The 26,000-nt window shown below is 27.8% G+C and overlaps 1 protein-coding gene across 1 annotated transcript; it reads left to right on the top strand.

Moving 5' to 3' along the window:
• On the top strand, positions 1-24,455 carry LOC107441331 (iduronate 2-sulfatase). Its single transcript, XM_016054548.4, has 8 exons — positions 1-322; positions 1,186-1,334; positions 9,016-9,193; positions 10,014-10,102; positions 12,636-12,855; positions 15,645-15,805; positions 17,586-17,712; positions 21,536-24,455. Exons 1-8 carry the CDS (start codon positions 190-192, stop codon positions 22,249-22,251), a joined length of 1,773 nt encoding a protein of 590 aa, XP_015910034.1. The 5' UTR covers positions 1-189; the 3' UTR covers positions 22,252-24,455.
• Positions 24,456-26,000: the final 1,545 nt, after the last annotated feature.

The raw sequence follows: 26,000 nt of genomic DNA, 5'->3' as shown, positions 1-26,000 counted from the left end.
TAGGCAGAAATAGAAAGAAGCTGGGTGATGTGGGGGAGTGACTGTGTTTGTTTATATTAGACAACACCAATATGCGGCTCTTAATTGTTTATTTGTTATAAAAGCAGGTGACAATTTTCGCAAAGAAATATTAGTGATATTCGATAATATACAAATGATAATATTACGCATTTTGGATATTGGTTAAAAATGCGGAAAAATTATGAAGCAACAATGCGTCACAGACAAATTATTCTTCTTATTCTTATAAGTGTTTTTGTATTATCGGTTGTGTTAGTTACAATTTCAGTACTCATTATTGCTCCAGGAATAAAGGAGACAGGTTGAATGAATAACTATATCATGCTATTCTAATTGATTTTATGTTTATATTAGTTGTAATATAAAATTTGTCAAAAATAATTTACTCTTATATTCTTTGTGAGAATTCCGCGAATCGCTTAATAAGATATTGAATTTTGTTAACAATATAAATTTATGTTACTTTATATGTCAAATAAACCTCTAATTATCTCTTGCTTAAGAATTTGATTGGGGTATTCTTAGAAAGTTTTGGAACAACAAGTAAAATTCAAGTGAAGTAAATGAGTAAAGCTAATTATTATTATTTTTTTTTGGGGGAAGATGATCTGTGGTTGAATAATCTCAAAGTCTTGCCAATTTCGCGTTTTTTTATTTAAATGTTCAAGTAAATGAGTTCATTGCGTAATGAATTTTTTGTATGCATTTTAATATGTAATTAAAAAAAATAGATAAACATTTACGGAAATGAAGATTTACGCTACATTTTATTAAACAGATTTGCTTCATCTAAAGACCCATTTTTTTATTGATGCTGCAATGTAAGATCATTCCACTGTGTTATAAGCAGGACAGCACATTTGAAATTAAAATATTGATATTGTTTTGAATGACTTTATTGGTATTTTTAGAAGAAATATTTTTGTGATTTTATTCTTAAATACAAAAATTGTTATATTTGATTATCTTTATGCACATTTAGCAATTTTTAATACAATTATCTCAAGTATCTTATTTGTTTTAAAAATTGACACAATTTAATGTTTCTAAAAATCACAAACCTCATCAATTAACCCATGCAAGTTATGCATTTGTTTATCCAGATCTATTTATATTTCTTTTTTAATAGTTCTTTTGTATTAATGGATTTTTATTGCTTCTCAGATGAGTATAAGGGAAAAAAGAATATCTTATTCATAATAGTTGATGATCTAAGGCCAACTCTTGGTTGTTATGGAGATAGAAGAGCAATAACCCCAAATATTGATCAGTTAGCATCAAAAAGTGTTCTATTTAAGAATGCATATGCTCAGGTAACACATTATGTAATACTATTTAATAGATTAATAATTATATCTACAAAGGGTAAAATATTTATTTTTTTTAGCTTTTCAATTTTCTAAAAATTTTTCCTCCTGAGAATAGTTTCCCCATTGAGTAAGCAACATGAAGGAAAAAACTATTTCTTTGTTCAGGAACTATACCATATTCATTTCAAACTACAAAGCCTACAGTTTAGAAGTGAACCCTTTTGGGATAGGAGTTACCAATGCAAACTTTGAGGCCAGGAGTCTCTTTCACGAGGTTCTTTGCAAACGCTGTGGGTTTTTTGCTGTTAAACCAAAATGACTGGAATATGAACGTTCTTAAATACTGTGAAGTAGATAAACGATGTATACTGTATATATTTTTTTATTTATGTAGATACTTTGTTTAATTTAGTTTTTTTCTTGTTATAATACATTAACATAATTTCAGCTGTTTTGAATTCAATTAAATAGTTTTGATGCTCTGGATTGTAATGGTAAAATAAAAAATTTGATGTCTACAAGATCTAACTATCTATTAAAAACTGAGATGCGAACCCAAATACACAACGACTAAAAATTAAACTCTCCCACTTACTTTAAACAAATTCCATATTCTCGTTTTAAAGAGCTGTATTTAAATATGGAAACATTCCATTTCTTGTTTATAAATTAAAAACCACGTGCATGTGAGTCATATGTCTCTCATTTTAGGTAGATAGTCAAGTTTACATGTATCTCAAATCTTATGGATTTATAATGCTATCTTGTGTCAAAAAAAAGTAACATTATTAGAACAATCCAGAACACTGTCACAAATTTGTGCCAGCATTGACTAAATGAGAAATTGCTCTTTTATGGTGTCATCTCGACCTAGAAAGGAGAGCAATTCATGCTGGCACGTAGGCATGTCAATCGATATAAAGGGTTTGAAGGATAATAAAAGGCATAAGTTAGGGGTGCACAACCTATGGCTTGCGGGCCGTATACGGCCCGCCGACTATTAATATAGAGATTGCTGGAACTTCTCAATGCATTAAATTTTTTTTTAAAATTTGGTTTTAGCTTAAATATTATAAATTTTCTTTAATTAAAATGTTTAATTAAAATTTATATTACTCTATAAAATGCATATATTTTTTGCACTTTCATTCTGTAAGCTTCTTTTTGATTAGAATTTAAATTCCCCCTCCATATATATATTTATATATATTTGTATCTATGGAGAATATATATTTAATAAATTAATTATTGTGAAAAATGGAAAAAAAAATGTAAGAAGAATTATTAAGTTTTTTTTTGGGTTTAAATAAATTTAAATAATTAAAAGTATTTTAATTTCCGTAAATATGCTATTAAGTTTACTGATAAAAACATTTAGTGCTTAGAACTTTAATGTTTAGGTAAAAATTATAATATTTGCGGCTAACATGACTAAATATGCATGAGGTCCTTCGTTAATCTACCTTCTGTGCAACTGGCCCCTCCACCCAAAAAAGCTGTGCACCCCTAACATAAGTAAAATATTTTGGTGTTATTAATCCTCTAAAAACCCATTTTCCCCCTGTTATTCAGCAGGAAAGTAAAGTAGTATGTTGAAGGAAAATTTTGATAAATTCAAAATACTTTAAAACATATTTTATTATTCATTAGCGTATTTTGCCCAAAGGTGTATGTATAGTAATGGTGTATGTTTTATGTATAGTAATGGTGATGTTATAAATTAACAGTTGTTCATTGGCACAGAACCGTTAAAATTTGACTTGAACCACTGTAAAATAAGTAAGTGGGAGTCCTTTGGACCACCAATTTACATAAATAGATAGTAAGCTGCTTTTTTTTTCTTTTCTTAATTTTTGGTTTACTTTTCAGGTTAATGTTTTTGTCACATATTCCATCATAATTATGAACATAATGCATTTTCTGTATTATATTTTTTTCTTTAAATTCGCTTTATTAGACATTTTTATTGAAAAATTTAAAAGAGATGTGTAAAGGGCCCTGCAAAGAGAAATGTACTTAATATGTTATTCTGTATGCTATTCTTGTCCTTCAAATTGTCCATAAAATCAGAAAAAAAAAACATCTATGCACATAATTTTTTTTATTAATATTCACCGAAAAGTTAAATTTCTGCTGTCTAATATACCGTATTTTTCGTCGCAAGTGCCGCTTTGTTGCAAGCGCAGCACCTCGATAAAAATGAAATTTTTTAAAAAAAGTTATAGTAAGCGCCGCAATGGTGCTAAGCCGCGCATATCAGCATCCTTTTAGAAGAGACCTTTAAATTACCATTTAGAGTATCTGTATAATAAAAAATTAAATTTTTTTATGCATTTCATAAAGTAAAGTTTTAATTTCTAAATTATAATAAAAAATTTCTTTTTCAGCAAAAAAAAGCAACAAAAAAAGTTTTCTCTTTCAGCAAAAAAAAAGAAAACAAAACAAAAAAAACTATATAAAATAAAGTTGTTCTTACCAGTTGGCACCGTGCCAAAAAACAGAAGAACAGCAAAAAATATTTATATGTTCAGTAGCTGAATTAAGGCTGAACTGATTACAGAAATCCGTAAAACAATGTAATAAGAAGAAATAAAATAAAAATTTATTTAAAGAAAGATTTTAAAATTTATTACCGTTAAGAATTTGAGGAAAAACTAATACATAAACGAAACAGCTAATAATAACGAAATAACTAATAATAACAAAATAACTAATAATAACAAGAATAAGAAATAACTAAGCAGGCCCCAAAAAAATTCTAAAGGAATGAGCGAAGGGGAAATAAGTTTCACTTTCACAATCTTTGAGGGTGGAGTTTTAGTGGGTAGAATGCCCTCTCCTTCAATGGAAATAACCCAATGTGACTCAACTTAGAAGGAGAGAAGAAAATGTTTAAAAGAGAGGTGTACTCCACCTCCTCCACGCGTCATTTCTATTGGAGCTGTTTAGAAGGAATCAATCAGTTATATTTTAAAGGGGTTGGGGAAAAGAAAAGGATATGGGACCCCTAATCCAGCATTCCAAAATTCGGCTCTTAATCTGATCTAATCTCTTTCGTTTTTTCTTTAAGAAATTTATATTGATAAGACAAAAAAAATCAGCTATATTCTTTTTATTTTGAATTTTATTCTGTTGAAGTAACTTACTTTATTTTATCTTTTAAAAATAAAAAAGAAGCTTGAAGGAAAAAAAAAAATCTGTATCAAAGGAAACATCTGTTTCTAAAGCAGTTTAAAATAAAGTGAGAAGAAAAAAAACCCGCATTTCCAATGAACAAAATAAAGAAATGGAAGTTGGAAAAAACTGATCAATCAATCTTGACAGCTGTGCTTTACTGATTTGCCCCCGAATTTCCCTCCTCTGTTTGACCATAAATTGGCCACACCCAGTTGACATTGAAACTACCACATGGACAATAAAATGAATTTATCCCTTTTTGCGATTTTTTATTCGATTCATTAATTATTTTTATTTTGCCGCTTTTTATTTTTTCTTGTTAATTGTTGCTTGCTTTTTTTTATCGTTATTAGTTTTTAGCTTGTTTTTTGTTGTTATTCATTGTTAGTTTCTTAGCATTTAGTTTAAAAAATTTTTTTTTGTAGTTCCCTGTTAGCTTTTTTTTTTCTTGCGAGGTAAGCGTCTTTTGTTAAAACAAAATGTTATCTAAAAGAAAAAACGAGAACTATGATCTCGCTCCAAAGAAGAAACGATTATTTCTTCCTCATAGGATTCTGATTATTTCTTCTTGATTATATTATATAGATTATTATTTTGATTAGTAAAATTTCTCTTATGATGGGCCAGTTTTAAATTCACCCCATCATAATCTATGATCGAAACTTGACTAAATTTATTGGTTCTTCTGAAATTATCAGTGGAATTGAATTATAGTAATATTTGGGGGCCATATTGGAATTTCCGAAAGAGATCCGAAGTCCGGCATTTCGTCAGTCCCGTGAGTGTCGGATTTAGGGTCCTATTCTTCCTTTTCTGTTCGCTTAAATTACAATTGCTAAGGCGCTAAATAGATTTCTAGCTTGCGATTTTTCCTTAAGCTGGGGGTGGATACAAGATGCATACCTTTTAAATTGTCTCCTTATGCGATGTTTTTTTAAAATTATTATTTCGTTTATTTATTTTCTTACAGGCTGCTGCCGAAAGTTTGCTAAGAATTGGCGATGTTCTGCAGCAGATCGCGATACGGGCGAATATTTCGTCGACTTCGTTATTAATTTTTTTTAATAGTCTTTCTCTCAGAAAATTATTTCTTAAATAACTTTCCTTGACAAAATTTTTTGCTAAAAAAATATTTCGTCGGAAGCGCCGCTGCATCGGAAGCGCCGCATGTAGGAAAAAAAAAACTTTTTTTTCGATAGCGCCGCGGCTCTTCCGCCGAAAAATACGGTACTGTCTCTTATAAATATCAAAAAAGTGTTTGTTTCTGAATATTTTTTCTATTAAGGTTTCTGATCAGGATGTCTGATGTAAGAGCTATGTTTTTCACAAAATCCATTATGAAAATAAGGGTAAACGTATACCTGCCAACTTTTAATCCTTTTGAGTATGATTTTCCTCAGTGGTAGTAAAATGGAATTTAAATTACAATTGTAGGCAGAAAAATATGCTGTATTTTGAAAAAGCTTATGCAGACTACCACAACAGTATTACATATTAATATATATGCTTAATTTTTTTTAAAGTAGTTGTTGTCAAAAAGATTATAAATTAAGTTCATAAATGCAAGGAATATATAGAAAGCATACATTTTATTACCACTTTAAATATAGAACTAAAATTTTACGCCAAATGCGTAAAAGTTGGAAGGTATGGTAAATGTACTTAGATTTAAAATTTAAATTTTTAAAATTCATTGTGGGTAAAAAGAGTAAATTTTTTTTTGCCTTGAAAAATATTTTTTAGTGATATTCAATAGGATCTATCATAACAGTATAAATAAATAATAGTAATAAAGTCAGGACTACACCAGGAAAAAGAAAAATATTGTTTGGCCCTTCATATAGGCAAGATTGCAATTCACAAAGTGACAACTAAATAAAATAAAGTGGCCACCAAAAGAATTGTAATCATTCGCCACTCACTCACCACCATCTCTGTTTGTTATTTGACTCCTCATCTTAACCACTCTTTAATTCCTTGAAATGCACCTGCATAATGCTCTTAAAAGCATTTATGTTAATTAATTTCTATTTATTTTTTGATTGTTATATGGTAATGAATTTCTTATATGAATCTTTAAACAGGCTAAATTTAAGCATAATAAAATTCAATCCTAACTTTTTTTTTAGTCTATTTACATCAAAGGATTTTATTTCTTCATTATTGTCTGAGACTTTTTTTGTCTCTTTTTATTGGCAGTTTGTTTCAACATCTTTTCAGATGAGGCTAACTTTGTTTTTTTACTTAGGCTTTAAAGTAGAATTAATTATCAATAAAAAGAAACTACTCAAAGAGCAGGCTTGTTTCTTTGCTGAAAGATGAAACAGGAATAAAAAAGCGGGTGTAGTATTTTGTTTTTTGGGCACTCTTATCAAATGACAATAAAGCAAAAAAAGAGGTAACAAAAATTGTAAATAAACCAATAAAAGTAATATTTCCAAAAAGTGTTTAATTATTAAAAAAATAAAAAATCACAGTATTGATTGAAGGTTAACATTTATCTGAAAAAATAGAAATCGAAAAAGGCAAATACAAAAGATAAAAAAAGAAAAAAAAAGAATGAACAATGAAAGAATACAGCGACAAATAAAGCAGAGAGCAGCGATTGCAGAAACTTTAATATTTTATATTTATTAAGAGCTTAATTTTTCATATTTATTATATTTCATTCTGATGCAGAAGTTTAAAATTGATTATGATAAAAATCAAACCTATTATGTAATTTTTTTTCTTTTTAATTATAAATTGTTCCTTGTTTTTATTTAAATTAATAAACATAATATGCTAATAATCCGAATATTTTTTTTATAATATCTTATAATATAAAAAACATTTTTTTTTAAAATTAAAAGAAATAAATATTTTTTCAACAATTTAGAAGCAAAATCATGATTAAGATACTTTTAAGACAAAAAGGGGCCACCAATAAATTTATTTTTGTTGCCACCAGATAAATTTACCAACCTTGTGCTCCAGGGATTTGTAAAACAAATTCGTTTTCAGATTTCTTAAAAATTAAAATAAAATCGTTTTTAATATAAACTTTTTACCATTTATTTTTCTTCGATAAAAACTGCCCTTTAAAAATGTTACAACTGTTAATTTTTTGGAAATTCCTGCCCAAAACAAAGTTGAAATAAACTGAATGTGTAACAAATGTTTTCTATCTTTTGGGGTACAAAACTTTCCGAAAAGCTCCTTATTTTAAGTGCGGACAGTTATTTAATAAAGGCTTCTAAAGAGATGGTTCATTAGAACAGGTTTGTGTAGCTGAATGTTAGCAGCAACTACAGATCAACCCTTGATTACGAAAAGGGCAACATATGCCACCAAAAGTTTTGGGATTAGCAGCCACATGAATCTATTTCACTATGATGTGCAGTTCAGCTGTGCATTACGATTGTAAAATATGCTAAAAACTTTTTTAAAGTTAAATTTAAAAAGCCAAAATGATATTTGTAATTAATATAAACTTATATATTTATTCTTTAAGGCTTGTGTGTTATTGTTCTCTTTAAACTAAATATGCAGATTTTAATATAATTTTAATGATAGAATAACAAATATGTTAACAATAAAAAAAGTAAATTTTTTTTAAAAAAAAGTAAAATTTTTGAAAATTGGAAACAAATTTATTCCAGGCTTCTTTGTGGGGACCAGAAAACAAGTAAGAAAGTTAATTGCATGGATAAATAATCTGTTGCTGAATTGATTTATTTAACTTTCACTTTTTTAATGAGTGCTGAGATAAAAAAAATCTTATCATATTTAAGCTCGAAATCAGAAACTTCATTTATTTTTAAAATATTTAATTAAGAAATATTGTTATGCACAAAAAATTGTTCTTTCCAAGAACTTTCTAATTTATTTTCATTTCTTAAAAAGACTTACTCTCCTACCCGGATTGTCTACAAACTTATTGAAGCCTTCTAAAGCTTTTCAACAAAAGGGTAGATTTTCCTATTTTGGAAACTTTATGTTCCACACAATAGGCTATACATCTAAAAATGTCCTATAAAATTCTGTCAAATATATATATATATATATATATATATATATATATATATATATATATATATATATATATATATAAATAAAAGCTGTCTAAATGGTGATTAATATCAATGATTAAATTTTTGGTATCTGATTGGCAGCAGCAAACTTTATATATTATTTTCTATATACTTTTAGTGAATCCTCTCTTTCTTTCTTTTTTCTTTTTTGCACAATGTCTTAAGTTTAACTGTTAATATAACATTGATTTTTATAAAACAAGTGCTTTTTTTATTGTTTTTTAAATTTTTATCTTAGTGCTTCTGGTATTATAAAAATCTTTTTTACTTGACTGCTGCATATTATCTAAAATATTACATTTATTAACATACATTAGATTTATCCAAAAAAAAAGCATTTAAATAATATTTTCTAAATTTCATTCTTAAGTTTCTGTTATTTTATACATTATAACTAAATCCTAATGATAGTTTTTAAATTTTTTTTTTTTAAGCAAGCTCTTTGCGGACCAAGCCGCACATCTTTATTGACTAGTCGTAGACCAGATAGTTTACACTTGTATGATGTTGGCAGCTATTGGCGAGATACTGTTGGAAATTTTGTTTCTTTGCCTCAGCATTTTAAGTTACACAGCTATGAAACTATCAGTGTTGGAAAAGTTTTTCATCATGGTAAATATATATATATATTTTTTTATTCTCATTATTAGTTGTTGCTTTATGTTAAGTAATTTTTTTCTCAATCTAAGCTCAATGAACCTGTATATTTTCCTTCCTTTCTTTTTTAACCAGCTTCTTATCGCTTGTGTATGACATTGTTTCTAAGGTTATTTAATTCTGTTTTTAAACTTTATTTTGGTCAATTATAATAGTGTGTAGTTTGGTTAATTATAAACTTTCGTCTTACATTAAAAAAAACACGCTATTTAATTAAGCATTTAATTTTATAAAACTTAATTTTGTGTGTTATTTTAGTACTATATGTGCACATTGTGAAATCTTCTCTTATTCAGCCCCAGGTTTTATTTCTTTCTTGTCGTTATTTAGAGAGAATTTGATCAATATAATACATTTTTAAATAAGGTAAATATCTATTCAAATTTTAAAATATTATAATCACAGTGAGATGATTTTAAATATTAAAAAAATATTGGAAACTTAATTACAAGTTATATAAAAATAATTTTCATGTCCTACATAGCTGACAACTTTTACGGATGTTGAGAAAAATGTTTCTTAGCGGTAGTTTAATCAGAAAAGGCTTCCCATGATCATAAGCTTCCCACATCTATCTTGAGCTAAGCAACTCTCTGTCAAATCACATGCATTTACTGGAGACAGATGTTAACATGTTAAACTGATTTACTAATGATAATTGTGCTAATTGACGCATAACTAAGTTTGACCTAGTGTCTGAAAAATCTTATGGTTAAATTTGAATTAAAATTTTTTTCAAATGTGTTTAATTTTGTTTAAATTTTTTCATTTTTAGGTATTGTTTCTAACAAAACTGATGATTATCCATATAGTTGGACAAATTATCCACATCGACCTCCAACTCAAAAATACAAAATGGCTCCGGTATGTTGAATTAAAACAACATTTCATTTATATGGAATATTATTTCTGTAGTGTGTTATTTCTGTTGAAACTTGATAATTCTAAATAATAAGTGGTCAAAATTTTAATTGGCAATAAATTCTATTTGAAAGAAAAGTGTTAAAATTTGATTGTAACATTGTGGAAGCAGTTAAAATTTATATTGTCATTCACCACAAAACTCCTGTTAAAATTTGAGTGTTCTAGCTAGTCAGAAAGTTGGCATGGTTTCATGTATGGGTTTTGCTTGCACTCTCATTTTATTATATGAACTTTGCTGGCTCCATAGGCATAGAATGTCTATCTTCATGTTTAATACAAAATAAATGCCGATAGCTTAAAACTAAGAAAACTAAGTGTAGTAAAACACAAAGTACACACTTTTTTTTGTTGCTTTTAAACAAAATTACTCCTTGAGAAGAGATTCATGAATTGTAATGTATTAATGTTATTTGAAAGAATTCTTTGGTAACTTTTTTTTTGTCCACAGACATGACCTATACCATAGGTATGACTTGAGTACTGGCATTTAAATTGAAATTATGTGTTTATTAAAATGTATAGTTTGTATGGTATATTATATACATTCTCAATCAAAAAAGTTACTTATAAGATTCTTTAATTTTTTTTGTTGACTGCAAGTCTGATATGTGGGAAACGGTTGGCTGTGACAGTCCATCAACATAATTAATCACTGTTTGTGGGTAAATTTTGAACATTAAATTTAATATTTTTTTTAAAACTTACAACTTTAATGTATTTTATAAACTGTTGAAGCCCATAGATATTAATTTTAAAAATTATAATTTTTATTATGACTATCAGGTTTTCTGCAAATGATCCTACTACAGGGTTCGTGTGCACCAGATATATTAGATAAAACGGCCAGGGACCACAAGATTACACATAAAGTCAGGGAAAATGTAATTTTACCCCAAAGCCAAGCATTAACCAGGAATTTAACATCCTATCAATTTGCAAAAATTCACTTCACCGTTTTTGATACTGTAATTTAAGCTTGCGCTATCGAGAATTAAAATAAAATAATCAGATTTTTTCCCCGGAATGAGCGACATTTGGTGTAAGTTCAATATTCTTCTGTTATTCTTAAGTGTTTTTAGAGTGTTGTCAATTGGATGTTCGAGTTAAGGAACTTGATACACATTTATTTTCAAATGTTTTCTGCCTTAAGAGTATTGACATGTTAGATTTTTTTTGTTGTTTAAATCCACTTTCATTTCTCAGTTTTTGTTAGCTTTGATTTATTATGACAAATTATTATTATCATTTTCAAGTTTTGCCTGATGTGAAATCACATCTGTTTCGTTAAGAATCGTCTGTGTTTGTAAAGAAATAAAAGCAGAAGGTTGTTTATTTATATAGTTATAAGCATTATTATAGTTATAAGCATACAATTATTTATTACTAAAAGTAAACAATTATTTTATAAAGCAGATAGCAGCTTTCTCTTTTTACAAGTGTTATCACTATGTTTTGAATATTTTTTTCTGTTCACAATAAATTTCGTTCTTCATAAATTAATTCTTCTTTTGCATGAATTTTAATGTAAAGATTTTTTTGAAATTCAGTTGATCTCATTACATCCTGCCTTGTCCTGGGTTTCAATGTTTATGTTAGCACATCTTTTAACTATCCTTTCTGTCTGGTAATTTTCAATTTTTTTTTACTGGATTTGATTAATTTAGTAATTCTAATTTATTTAATTAATCAATAATTTTAAAATTAATTAATCGCATTTGGTTTTATTTAGTTTGTTATAATTTGGCTTAACTTCAAGTAAATGAACAATTTGAGGTTTGAGTTCAATTAAATGAATTTTTCTTACCTTTCAGTGAGGAAAAAAATTTTTTGTTCACATTAAAAGTGAAATATTTTCCAAGTGTACTGAAATTCCAGCATTGAAATTAAGCATACTCATGTTAAAAGTATTTTAAAATATTATGTATGCATATAATTTGAGGGGGAATCGAAAATTAGTTCACATTAACTGTATCTGTTGAAGGCATATACATTATGTCATATGTATTTTGTTGAAGACATATACATTATGAGCCATTACTTTATTGATTAAAAAAACAACAAGTAACTAGGAATAATTAATAAAATTCCTAGAAAATGTACTTCCAACTATACAAAATTGATTATGATTTTTGAATTGGTATTCATCACGAGAAAATTGGTGGCATGTCAAAAAAATTGGGAACCAAACATGCATTTCTTAATTGAAAACTTTTATTTTGTTTTTAAAATATATTTTAAAGTTTTTAAAAGAGAAGTTTTATATTTACAAAAGTTCTGTATCTACAAAAAATAGATTTAAGGAAAATGAAATTTGTATCATAATTAATAAAAGAAACATAGTTTCAAAATAAGTTTGTGTGTCAAGGAACAATTTTAGTCTACTAGTTGCAGTTTTTTTTATTACTATAGTGAATGAAGAATGTATTTTTAGAATGTATTAATATTTAGAGAAAATGTGTACTTGTATGTATAGGTCTGTCCATCACCATCCAATGGTCATATGAATTTGATATGTCCTGTTGATGTCAATGAGCAACCATTAAAAAGCTTACCAGATATTGAGATCACTGATTATGCTATTCAGTACTTAAAAAACAAATCTCAAGGGAGCCACAATGAGGAGTCACCTTTCTTTCTTGCTGTTGGATATAACAAACCTCATATACCATTTAAATTTCCTAAGGAATATCTAGGTATCTATTTATTTATTCCCCTATAAAACATTTATGGATCCTTCAATTCTAAATATATTATCATTTCATGATTATAAGTAATTCATTCCTTTTAAATTTAGCTTTTTCATTTTTCACGTCAAATTCAAAAATAATTCTTTGCAATTTTAAGAATAAAATTTATTAGTTTAAACATTTATGTTTTAATTTACTTGAATTTTATTAATATTTTAATAAAAACAACAGAACTATATTTTTTTCCGGATTTTGCAGAATTTATGTTAAGGGATTTAATATCACCATTAAAGTTTTGGGATTTCATGGTTAAAAAATGAATATACAATGACAGCCACTTATAAAATCAGAGGATTTAAAAATTATGAAACTGGGATTGTGAAGAAATCCAAATGAAAATTACTTATTGTTACACCAGAAGGGTGACATGAATTTCGATCAGTGAGAACTGCCTCTAACTTGAATCTCAATCAGTGAGAACTACCTTGTGAGAGAAGCAGAACAGTGGAAAAGAGCCCTAAGACAAGTAGAAAGACTTTTTCTAGAACTGTTTTTCAGGTGTGGCAACTGCGGCTGGGAGAGATTGATTGTTGAACAAAGAATGTGTGGGTGAGATTCTTTTGGAGTTTTCATGAGGATTAGGGGGCTTGCCCCCCTAATTCCTGCAGAGAGAGTTTGCAGTATTGCCTGAATGTGGTAGGCAAGAAAATAATTTCTACTCAGATGCAATGAGTTTTCCTTGTGTTTTATATCCATATACATCGAATTGAAAAATTGAAACCAATTTTATAGAATTGTAAAATTCTTTTCTTCAAGATGTGGTGTTTGCACCACTATTTTTAGTGTTGTTTGATTCCTCCAATAAATTATGTAAGTTATCTTTAATTTTGATTCTGTCTTTCTTACTAGAGCCATGTTATTTTTTCTAAAATATTGTCTTTCACTAGGATTCACTATTCTTTTTTAGCTTCCGCTATATATCTTTTTTTAGATCACGCGCCGGTCTTATATGCACACGTGCCGGCAGTAATTATCTTATAGCTTAATTCATTTTTCTTGATTGAATTATTTCTTTTCAGTTACCTGCTTGATTTAGGTAAGAAAGTAAGATATGTAATTTATAATATAGTGATTTATTTATCACTTAATTATTAACTTGCTCGAGTTAATTCCAGCTTGTTTCTTGTATCTTGGATACATCATGTGCAAACACACATGCTTCCCTTATATTTTATCTATGTTTATTTATCTCAACAAGCTATATCACTTATGAATTAAGAAAAGTTATAGAATTCCTATCGTCATTAAATGCTAATGATCATCACTCATTCTTTAAGGTAAATCTATTTTCAACATGTCAGAAAAGCATTTAAAATGAACTTTGCAGCAAAGAAAAGGAAATATTGAAAGTTACAAAAACTTTTATGAACTTTCAAACCGTGCTGAGTATTAATTTGTTAGTGAAATGTGCTGATATTTTATAACCCCTCTGTAAATAAGTAAAAAATACTTTGCTAATCTATAATTAAAATGTCAAATATAAATTCAATAAAAAAAAGTATATACTAACTGGTTAGCTTTAAGTTTGTTTGTGAAGTTTAAGTTTAAATGTTTTTTTCTTCTCATTATAGACATCTCAATTTATGAAATCAGCCACTTTAAAAAAACAAAAAAAACAAATGTTCTCTGAACAGACAAGATTTTCATTGGTGGCTGACACTGTATTTTGATACTCCAGATACAGGGCTTAGAATTAATGTTGGTTTCTGTAAGTTCGGGAGTTCTAAATTTAAACTCGAACCTCTGTAAAATAATTATCAGAGGTTGTCCAGACCAGCAATCGATGGTAAGCTGTTTTGGTCTGCACGTTTGTCTGAAATAGCATGTTTTATAATAACGTTACAAAATATATTTTTTCTTGTATCTTTCCTGTCATTCTTAATTGCTTATTATATGTACACATTAGAGACATGTTAACTGACCAGTGAAAATGTGTATGAACTAGTAATACCTTTTAATTACTGGTCCTCCGGACCAGTGATCAAATTTTCCTAATTTCTACTCCCTCAGATTTTAAATTAGTATTTTTGAACTCCGTGTTATGATACGTTTCTTGAGCAAAACATTTTGAATGTACAACTTGTCACTTATGTTTTCTTTATAAATAATAAAGAAAACATTTTTATTGAAAACTGAATTGAACATCAATTCAAATAAGTTTTCAATAAAAATGTTTTCTTTATTACAAAGTGACAGTTGTACATTCAAAATGATTTGCTCAAGAAACAGTGTATCCTCTGCTCCTGAGCATGTCCTTTTATAGGTTTTTGAATAAAATTGCTCTAAAAAAATTAAAAATAGGTTGTATTTTTTTGCCAACAATTTTCTTGTTTGCTTTCTAACAATTAAAATTTGAATGAAAGTATGATTAAAAAAATGTGATTTGGACTTAAATGGTTTAACATATAAATTTTTTGTTTTATTTTAATTAATCAAAAAAATCTGCAAATCTACTTTAATGATATTTATAGGAAAGCTTTGGCAAAGTGTGAAATACAATAAAATCTTGGAAAAAAGTTATTTACTGAATTTAGAACTGAATATGACTAATCTTTAGTTCTAAAATTATTTTAGACTGCGTCTTAATCAATGAATATCTTTTTTTATTTAGCCATTATGTTTTACAATTGCGCCAAATCCTATTTTTATAAAATTTTTTACAATTTTATAAATTTAAATCAATGTTCCTTGATTGTTCTCTGATGTACTTAATTTAAATTATTTGTCTCCTTTAGACTTGTATCCAATTAACACAATGGATTTGGCCCCGAATTACACAAAATCTAGTAATTTACCTGACATTTCATGGAACCCTTGGACGGATATTCGAGAAAGAGATGATGTTTCGAATTTAAATGTCACTTTTCCTTATGGACCTTTACCAGAAAATTTTCAGGTATTACTTTTTAATTTTTTGATAGATAAATTTCATGTTTTTTTTTAATCGCATTTTTTAAATGAGTAAGATTGAAAAACAAAAGAAAAATGTTTTGGCCTGTGATATCACTGTACTTCAGCTTGCTTCCTCTTAATGTAACTATCAACATATTTTTTTTTTAATTTCTAAAATTATTTCTAGTATATTAATAGTCAGGAAAAAGAAACTAAATATAAAAGATAACACACTACAAATATTGTATTCTATTTTGTATACTACATATATAAAACCAAAACTATAAGATTTTTTTTATCGCTTAAATGTGTTTTTTTTTCTTCGTAAAATTCACTGATGATATATTTTGAAATTATTTAATGTATAGGGAAATGCTTAGCATTTAATAATTTTTTCTTTGTTATTTTGCATCCATCTATTTTTCATTCATTAACTGCCTCTCACACTTACTTACCACTTCTGTAATTGTCATTTAATCTTCAAGGGTTTATAATATAGTTAAATGTACTGTTATCATTTAAATATGAGATGTGGATTAATTTTGTTTCCAATTGATTAATTCATACCAAGAGAATATTTTGTTTAAACGGGACATTTCTAACTAAAATACTATTCTCTTGGTATGAAATATATTTTCTTGCTTTAGAATAATTATTCATTACATTAATTAAAATGTTAAAAATAAATTGAACAAATACTTTGACGATTTTGTCTTAACTTTCTACATGTTTTTGACCTAATATTACTAATATGGTATTTTGTGCACCCTGTTTTTGTCATAACGTTCCAGTTTAATCCTTCCATTTCCTCTTGTTTTTTGATATTACATTTTGATCTCTATGCCTTGCCTGCATGTTTGTAAATTGCAAATATTGCCAGCATACAAAGAGAGATTGAGAAGCAAATAGCATTCAAACAGGTCAGGAAACAAAATCAGTTTCCAAAATACTCTTTGGAAGTGAAATATTTTATAGTGAAAATAAATTCAGTAACTATTGCGTAAAAAAATATGCGAATTCACGATTCTTTTTAAAATTTACTTTAAATTAATTTGCATGGTTGTCTACACCTTTAGTACATGAAGTTATTTTTTTGATACTTTATTGAAATAGTTTTTTTTAATTGCATGTTTTGACACTTTTATGAATATTCTTTGTTCTTATAATTTATCTGAAAATATTCAATTTTCATTGACTGTAACAACGCTGATAAGTTTTCTTCTCATGAGAAGTTAGACTAATTTTTTTATAAATCCACTCAGTAAATGAAGACAGTACATTTTTCTTGAGAAAATTAGATAAAATAAGAGTGATAGAATGGAAGGTAAAATGAGATGAAATTTATTGAAAATTTTTATCTTATATTGGTGAAGCATGAATGCATTTATGTCTCAATTTATCTACTTATCAGGGAGGAAACTTTATAAGTGTCCAAAAGTTTATTTCCTTTCAAGTTAAGATGAATATTTTACGCAGTTAATTTAAATTTTAATGACCCAAAACCTAGTTAAAATAAACACCAAATAAAGGAAAGGCTAATTTGTGTTGTGCTATTCCAAAAAGTGTATAGAATATTTATAAAGCAAAGTATAGAATATTTATGAAACTAAACAGAATAAATAATGTCTTTTTATGTGAATATTTTCTGTGCTGTTTAGCTTTATTCAAGCAACTAAAAATGCATGAGTTTTTACACATCAGAATTTTTTTTACATATAGTTAATACGAAAAATTAAATAAGTAATAAAAAAGTTAGTAAACATAATAAATTTTTTATGTTTTAGAAACTAGCACGTCAAGGTTACTATGCTTCTTTATCATACATGGATGATCAATTGGGAAAACTATTGAACACTTTGGAAGAGACTGGGTTTGCTGCTCATACAACAATTGTTTTGATTGGGGATCATGGTATGTTGATATTTTTGCTGTGAATAATGCCTAGAAAGTTTAATACTTTAGAATCAGATTTGAATAATATTTAGATAGGTCTACTCAATGTGCCACATTCAAACTTAAAATCTCGATCTTGTTTTAGAATTTTTTTTCTTTTTTTACAAAGGGTTCAAATTTATAAGTATGGAAGATGTAGTAGAAAATTCTTGGTACAATTTTGTGTTTTAAAATGATAAGTAATCAAAAGTAATCAAAAATCTTTTGAGTAATCAAAAATTGTAATTGTTGATCAGTTCAAATCTCAAAGAAAAAATTTACTTCCAAAATGTTGACAAAAAGTTATACAAAAAATCTGAATTAAATGAGGGGTGGGGTGCTTAAAAAACCAGATGTTTTAAACAAATATAAAAATGACTAGGAGAAAATGGAAAATTTAGCTCCCTCAATTTTTTACCATCAAATTCTTCTTTATAATTTTTTAAATTTTATTTATTTATTTTTGTATAACTTTTTTTTAAAAACGATAAATAAATTGAATTTATACTGAGCTAACCACATATTTTCTAAGTTAACTAAAGTGTGTCAACTGATTATATTCGATCTTTAATTTATTTTTTGTTATTCAATATTTTGTAAGTTTTTAAATTTTATGATTATGTAAGTTTTTGTATGATTTATAAGAAAAGTTAATTAGATCTAGTTCCTTTTTATTAAATTTCACAACTTTGTAAGCCCTATTATCTGTATAATTTAAAAATGTTATATTATGGAGGAGGTGCATGGAGACAGCTTTGGCCTCTGACAGGCTGTAGTGTTGAAGAAGAAAACTCTTATTATGACTATTATAAAATTTTTTTAAATGTCATGAATTTTTTTAGCATATTATGTATGCATACATAGATGAATTTAAAATGTATTGTATGTTTGACTGAAATTAGTACTTTTTTTAACATTTGTAATATAAATATGAAAATACAGTTGACTCGCATTATAACGACCGCACCGGGACTGCCCCAATCTGGTCGTTATATCAAATGGTCGCTATATCAAAATGAGCAAATTTCCTTTGAAAATTGGTCACATAATGGTTTTAAACGTCATAATGTATGCATATACTATTTGTGGTATACATGTTATAAACCAAAAAAGGATAGGATACATACATTAATAAAACATGATGACATTTTAACAATTGAATTACAGCTGTTAACAATTAAGAATTTTATTTTAAAGTACAGATTAAAAAACATAGTATGACAAAAAAAAATCTAGTTTCTAATGAATTAATTTTTTGATGTACATAATTTGCGGTATATATAAAGAATTTTTTTTTTATGTACATAATCTGCAGTATTATAAAGAAGAGTAAACCGAGGAACATAAACGAGGCTTCATTAGACGAAGACATTAATTTTTTGATGTGCATTAATTTGTTGAAGTTACATGTTTTAAATTTTTGTAAAAAAATTGGAAATTGAAGTTTGTCGTAATTTTGAGCTCTGGAAAAGCGCTATTTCCAAACTGTTAATTTTCTCCAAATGATCATCTGAATTTAGGTCAAACTCAAAAAAATCCCTTAGTGTGTTTATTGCTTCTGCAGCTTGTTTAATTGAAGGCCTTTCCTTCGGCAGAACACTAATTTCCTCGTCGGATGAAGCCTCGTCCATATCTTTATTTAACAATCCGTTTAAAATCTCCTTCTCTGTTAACTGCTCTGTACATTGTACATCATCCTCGGCCTTTGCATATTCGTCAAAGTTGTTCATGGCATCACTCAAATTTACATACCAGGAAAATTCCTTCACTATTTCATCGTCTAGGTCAAGGTCATCTAAGTGATCCATGTCCTCGCCACACGGATTTTCCTTTTTACAAAATCCTGCTGATCGGAAAAAGTTCTTAATGGTGTTTACTGAAACTTCTTTCCAAGCGATTTCTGCAGTTTGTAGAGCAACCAGCAGATCAACGTCAAATTTCATGTTGTTTTCCACATGAAATAAAATTTTGCGAATCAACATTTTCCTGTAGATTCTTTTGAAGCTGTGGATCACACCTTGATCCATTGGTTGGAACTCTGATGTTGCACTTGGAGGAAAGTACTCCACTTTTATCGCCTTAAAATTTTTAATTTCCTTTGAATGCGCAGTGCAATTGGCGACAATTATCAGAATTTTTCTGTTCTTTTGATGCATTTTTTATCAAGGATTCGAAGCCATTCTTTGAACAGCGAACCCGTCATCCAAACCTTCTTGTTGGCACTATATGCCACAGGTAAAGATTTTACACCCTTAAAACAGCGGGGACGCTGCGAATTACCAATGACAAGCAATAGTAATTTCTCATTACCTGAAATATTCACTCCAAGCAGAACAGTTATTCTTTGTTTGGACCGCGTATTTCCTTTGCATGTTTCACCTTTAAAAACTAAAGATCTATCAGGTAAAAGTTTATAAAAAAGTGCAGTTTCATCTGTATTAAAAATATCGTCCTCACTGCAGTTTTCCGTAATTTTTTTTAAAGTTTCTTCCTTGAATATACGCACGGTATCTTTGTTTCCTGAAGAGCTTTCCCCGCATATTTTTTTGAACACTATTTCATGCCGATGCTTAAAGTTCTGAAGCCATCCATCGGAAGCTTTGAAGGATTCATTGGGATAGAGTTTTTTTAAAAAAAACTGTTGCCTTTTCTTTTAAAGCGTTTCCATCCAGAGGAATGTTCTTGCTACGCATGCCTTTCATCCAGTCTAAAAGGGCTTTCTCAAGAAGAGGGAATTTTCCATCTCTGAGTCGCATTCTTTCTGGTGCAGCGTTTGAAATGGATTCTCTGTTCTTCACTATTGTGAACAGAGTGCTCTTAGGTATTCCAAATTTTTTAGCGATTTCAGTTTTAGGCATGAGTTTCTCGTTGATGCACTCTAAAATTTTTCTTTTCACATCAATAGATAAAGCACAACGTTTGGCTACTAAAGATGGCATTTTTATCAAATGACAAATCAGCGTGTTGAAATGCAAGCTTGCAACAGCACACTTTAATCAAATGCAAAAACCTTTTCCAGCTAAAAACAAAATGAAACTGAAAAGGAGAGGCAAAGGAAAGGAAAAGAGGTGGGGATGTGGGCAATGGGAGGGGGGGGGGACAAGAGTAAACAAACTCACCCGATTTGACAGCTCGTACTCAATACTCGATGACGTTTGTTGTCTACACACCTCCATACTATCCAACTGAAATCGCTTTGTCTTGACGCCGTGTGAGACCTTCGGAATCTAGGAAACAGGACTTAACAGAGGTGTGCTTGTTCAAGGTCAACCATTCAACCCCACTTTCCAACAGGAAGTTAGAAAAGAGCGTTGTTCAAATTCAGAGAGGGTCGTTATATTAAGAGTTGACCTTTTTTACGGTCGTTATAGCAAGAGTAAAATAACGTTATCTTTCATGGATGTGAATTGGGACTCCTTCACAGGGTCGTTATATCATGTTGGTCGTTCTATCACAGGGTCGTTATAACACGAGTCAACTGTATTAGCAATTTAAAGCGCACTGGCTGTATTGTTTTCTTAAATATCTATTCTTTTAGGAATGTTTTATCATTATTTATAACTTACCTTTAATTAAGACATTACATGATTTTATGTGCACTACTACCTGAAATTGGTAGTTTAAATAATATTTTTTGCACTCTGGTCCTATCTAAGATTCGTGCAATTTTCTTAATTAGTCATTGAAAACTATAGTATTTTTCTTATCAAGGGAAGTCTGTCATGTAATTATGTTTTTATAAAGTATCTATTTATTGGAAACAAAAAATATTGTTTGAATTTTTGCTTTTATTTGTTTTTAGGCTGGTCACTTGGAGAACATCAAGAATGGTCTAAGTATAGTAATTTTGAAGTTTCTGTCCGAGTGCCATTGATTGTTCACATACCAGAATTGATGGAATACAAAAAGTCTCCTTTTCACTATATACCTGTTCTGGAACAAATTAAAAATAATGGATCTAGAATGGTTAAACCAAAATATGAAACCGAAGAACTCGTAGAATTGGTCGACCTTTTCCCCACCCTGGCTGCTATTGCAGTTCTCCCAGTTCCTCCACTCTGCAGAATTTACACAACTCCGTTCTGTTCTGAAGGTCTGAGTTTCTATTCTCTCATAAAACATTTAATTAAACCATCCTGGTTTGAGCTCCCATGGAAAACTGCTGTTTTTAGCCAATATCCTAGACCATCTTTAGTACCACAAAACAACAGTGATCAGCCTAAGCTGGAAGATATTAAATACATGGGCTATTCCATCCGAACAGCTCACTTCCGATACACAGAATGGGTAGATTTTGATAACCAACTGTTTAGACCTAACTGGACTGTTGTTTATGCTCGAGAATTGTATGATCATAATAACGATCCTTTTGAAGCAGAAAATATTTGTAAGAAAGACATTTGTGATGATGAGTATGAAAACACTGTTAAAGAACTTTCAAAGAAGATTAGAAAAGGTTGGCGCCACGCTATGCCTCCCAGTTATTTTGATAGTATAAGTCCTACTCGGTATTTTTAAATAGTGTTTATCATTTTTTTATAACTAAACTGAACGTTTTGTTGTTCCATGTGAGAAAATTTATAAAGAGAAAGTAATTATTTGTAAACTTTCATAAATTTCAAATTGCTCAAGGCATATTTTTTTTATGTGTGATATATTTGTTTATATATTTTGAATACGTTATATGTCTTCAGTTTGTTTTCTGGCAGTAGCATGAATAATTTATTGCTGGAAAGCTGACATCTAATCTAATATTTTTATGTGATATTTTTAGTATCTGAAAGCCAATGATATTTATTATAAATAGTAAGATATGTTTATTCTATTTATATTTGTTACTTTTTTAAAAAGAATTCTGAAAAGTTATTGAGATGATTTTAGATGGTTTTAGATTCTTTTAAACTATTGTTATTTTAATTATATTGATAATAATCATTGGTATAGACTTTTGATACTATATTTTTGTATCATTTATCTGAACAAGTCAAGCTGTTAAAAAGATGTATATTGTTGATATTTTATTGAAAATTTGTAATATATTTTATACATAATATATATCAGATTTTATGCATAATATATATCAGATAACATATTTTATTGTTTTAAATAATAAAATGTTGTCCATAGCAATTACAAAAAGAGAAAACAATATTTCTAAAATAAATAAAAGAAAAGATTATATTTAAAATATTAATATTTCTACAAAATTGTAATTTATAATTTGTTAGTGAATACATAGTAGTAATGTTTTGAAACAATTTGGTTATGTTTTAAAGTACATTTAAATGATTATATTTTTCATTATTTATGTTTTAAAAATAATTCGGCACAGTAAAATTTTATGCTTGATTCATTATTGAAATTTTCTGTTTTACTCAGTAACCTTTTTTTTAAAAAACTGAAATAGATGCACTGTTTCCAAAATTAAGCATATTTTTATACTTATGTTCAATGCAAAAGTAAAATTTTTTTTTTCACTTGGTAATAGAAAATAATATTAAATTCATTGCAAAATGTTTCCAAACAAAAATATACTAGATTTGAGGTTTATAAAATGCATATAAAAAGGCTTTTTACCACATTGTGTTAACTCTTAGCCCTTATTAAATTTTGTTTTAAGATATGTTTGTTTCTAAGGTTGTAATTTGTACTAATTTATTACACATATTGGCATAATCTATAACTTTTATTTTTTAAATGTCTCATATTTTTTAATACATTTTGCTTTAAATATTATAAATTAATAAGAATTACATTATTTTTTTTTATTTTGTTTATAAAAGATTTACTGTTTTTAATAATTTACTTTTGATAGTTTTTGAACTGGGCCTTTAAATAAAATTTTGCTTTAGTGGCAGGTTCTTTTTTTTGATGTTTAATTTATGTTTAAAAGTGTTAACTTTATTAATTTGTACTTTAAATAAATTTTAAAAATTTTTTTAATTAAGTTTTTTTGAAAACAAATTTAATCAAAACTCTCAAAGTGTAAGCCAAATCATCATATAAAAGCATACAAAATTTATTAATATATTTATAATTATTGTAAAGATTGTATTTTGTTTACTCATTTGCAAAATTTTAATATCTTATGATTTTTAAAAAAATTAATTTTTATTCTTTGATAATTTCATATTTTACTTTACAAATGTACACATGGATGCATGCATAATTTTTCATTTTAAAATGTTGTAAGTTTATCATTAAAATATAACTATCAATTGTTAAAAAAATAGTTCAAAAACAAATTTTTTGAGCAGTTTTTCTTCAAATACACTTTTTAAAACTAATTACCATTGGTTTTTTAATGATTCCTTCATGAAGTAAAAAAATTTTTGGTCACAAGTATTAGTTGGATTTTCCTGTTTGGACAGATTTTTTTTTCCAATTAGTTTTGTTGATCTTAAGAACAGAAAAAATAATATCACTTGAGTTTGGTGCAATATAACCACTACTAGCTTAGTCCATTTAATGGATTGAGCATATGATATTTTTTAAATTATTCATACAAACTTTTGGGTGAAATTCACATTTTGTGTAATTTCTAAATTTTGATTTTAGATATTTCTTGTCAAAAGTGTCCCATTTACTGCAACATTCAACTTTATGTGTGTTTTTTTGTGCATGTTGATGACTGCTCATTAATGTGAACAGTTTGTTGACCACTTGGTTTTGCAGACTTTTGTCACCATTACCTAAATAAATAATTTCTATTTTGGCTCTTATTTATCATTCACTTTTTACATAGATTTGCCCCAAAAGCATGATTCAAATTGAATTATTAAATATTTTACTTAATCTCGTTAATTTTGTACCACAAAACTAAATTGGTTACTAGGAAAACTGAAAATTTTTAGCTGTGATGTTTTTTCTGAAAGCAAATGCAAACTTAATGATTTATGATTGCAAATATGACTATGTTATGTTGAGTCATATAAAACTCTTATTTTAAATAAAATAAAAAAATGTAAAATTTTTGTTCTTATTTTTTTAAAGTCTAAAATTAGTTCTTTTATAATCTTCAAAAAAGTTTTTTTTTATAAAAAATTAATGATGAACACCAGAAAATCAACCACTAACTTTAATCAACTACTGAGAGTTGAAACATAAAATTTTAAGACAATTAAATAAAACATGTTAGATTTGTGGATTTAAGATAAACATGTATCCTAAAAAAAATAGCAAATATTCTGAAAAATTGCCCTACTGCTTTAAGTGATTTGGTCCTAGATCCATATTTTGTAAACAACTGAAACATTTGTAAACCATTCCTCATTAGATAAAAAAGAGTTAAAAATTACACCCCTTTTTATGGGGCGTAGCGTTTTTAAAAAGTGCTTAAAGGTGCTTGTTTTCGATTTTCGTTTTTTAAAACCTCTTAAAGGTGCTTTTTTCATGGGGTGTTTTTAAAAAGTGATTAATTTACCCTTTTCGAAAATGAGATTTTTTTTTCTTTACTGTGTCAATTTTTGTTGTGTACTATGCAAAAGTGTGGTTTTCACATTGTTCTATTCTACCTTTTCACAATTCATTCAACCACTATCCATTTTGGCGTACCGTCAGTACGTAACGTATGAAAGCGCCAATCATGTTACATGTTTGATGAAATACTTGGGAGTGACTACTGAACTGGGTTCGGTGAGATTCTTGCACTCTCGTGTGCAACTCTGCTGCATTTTGCAAGATATTCTCAATTTCAGGCTTCATTTTCCGTCCTCTGAAGTTGAACCGAAAAATCTCTCAATCTTTTTATTGCGGCCAATATAATCAAGAAAAGCATTCTTTGTCAGAAACTAGTTATTTAATCATGATCATGTAAAGTCTTTGAAAATTATTTCTAATTTTCTTATTGTACTTTAATACTAATGCTTTAATGCTAATGTAATGCTTAAAAAGTACTTTAAAGATGCTTATTTTTTGTTGAGACATTTGGCTACGTACCCTGCCTTTAATAACTTTGATTTTTTAAAAAAAAATCTTTTTTAAGAAAAATATCTATACAATAATTAATTAAAATATCTATACAATAATAATTAGTTAAATGAAATAATAAGTCTTTTATTATTGCCAAAATTTGTACTAATTTTTTTATATTAAATCAAAGTTTTTGAATAAAAAGAGACATTTGAAGATGTTCAAAATTGATTAAAATAGTATGTTTTGTTATACTTCAAATTTTAATCCCCCCCTAACATGTATTGAACCTTTGACACACTTATGCATTAGAATGAAAAGCAAAAATAGCTTAGGATATACGTTTAATACATTTA

Source organism: Parasteatoda tepidariorum, chromosome 1 (genome assembly GCF_982258835.1).
Source record: "Parasteatoda tepidariorum strain Cologne lab strain chromosome 1, Ptep-v5.0, whole genome shotgun sequence".
Taxonomy (NCBI): domain Eukaryota; kingdom Metazoa; phylum Arthropoda; class Arachnida; order Araneae; family Theridiidae; genus Parasteatoda; species Parasteatoda tepidariorum.
The sequence above is the reverse complement of the archived record's forward strand: the minus strand, read 5'-3'. Positions and strand labels throughout refer to the sequence as shown.

Bases quoted from the DNA above. Each gene is read 5' to 3' on its own strand.
- LOC107441331 (XM_016054548.4), top strand. From the start codon at position 190: ATGCGGAAAAATTATGAAGCAACAATGCGTCACAGACAAATTATTCTT. The intron at 323-1,185 runs GTTGAATGAATA...ATTGCTTCTCAG, and splicing joins TCCAGGAATAAAGGAGACAG to ATGAGTATAAGGGAAAAAAG. The intron at 10,103-12,635 runs GTATGTTGAATT...TTGTATGTATAG, and splicing joins AAAAATACAAAATGGCTCCG to GTCTGTCCATCACCATCCAA.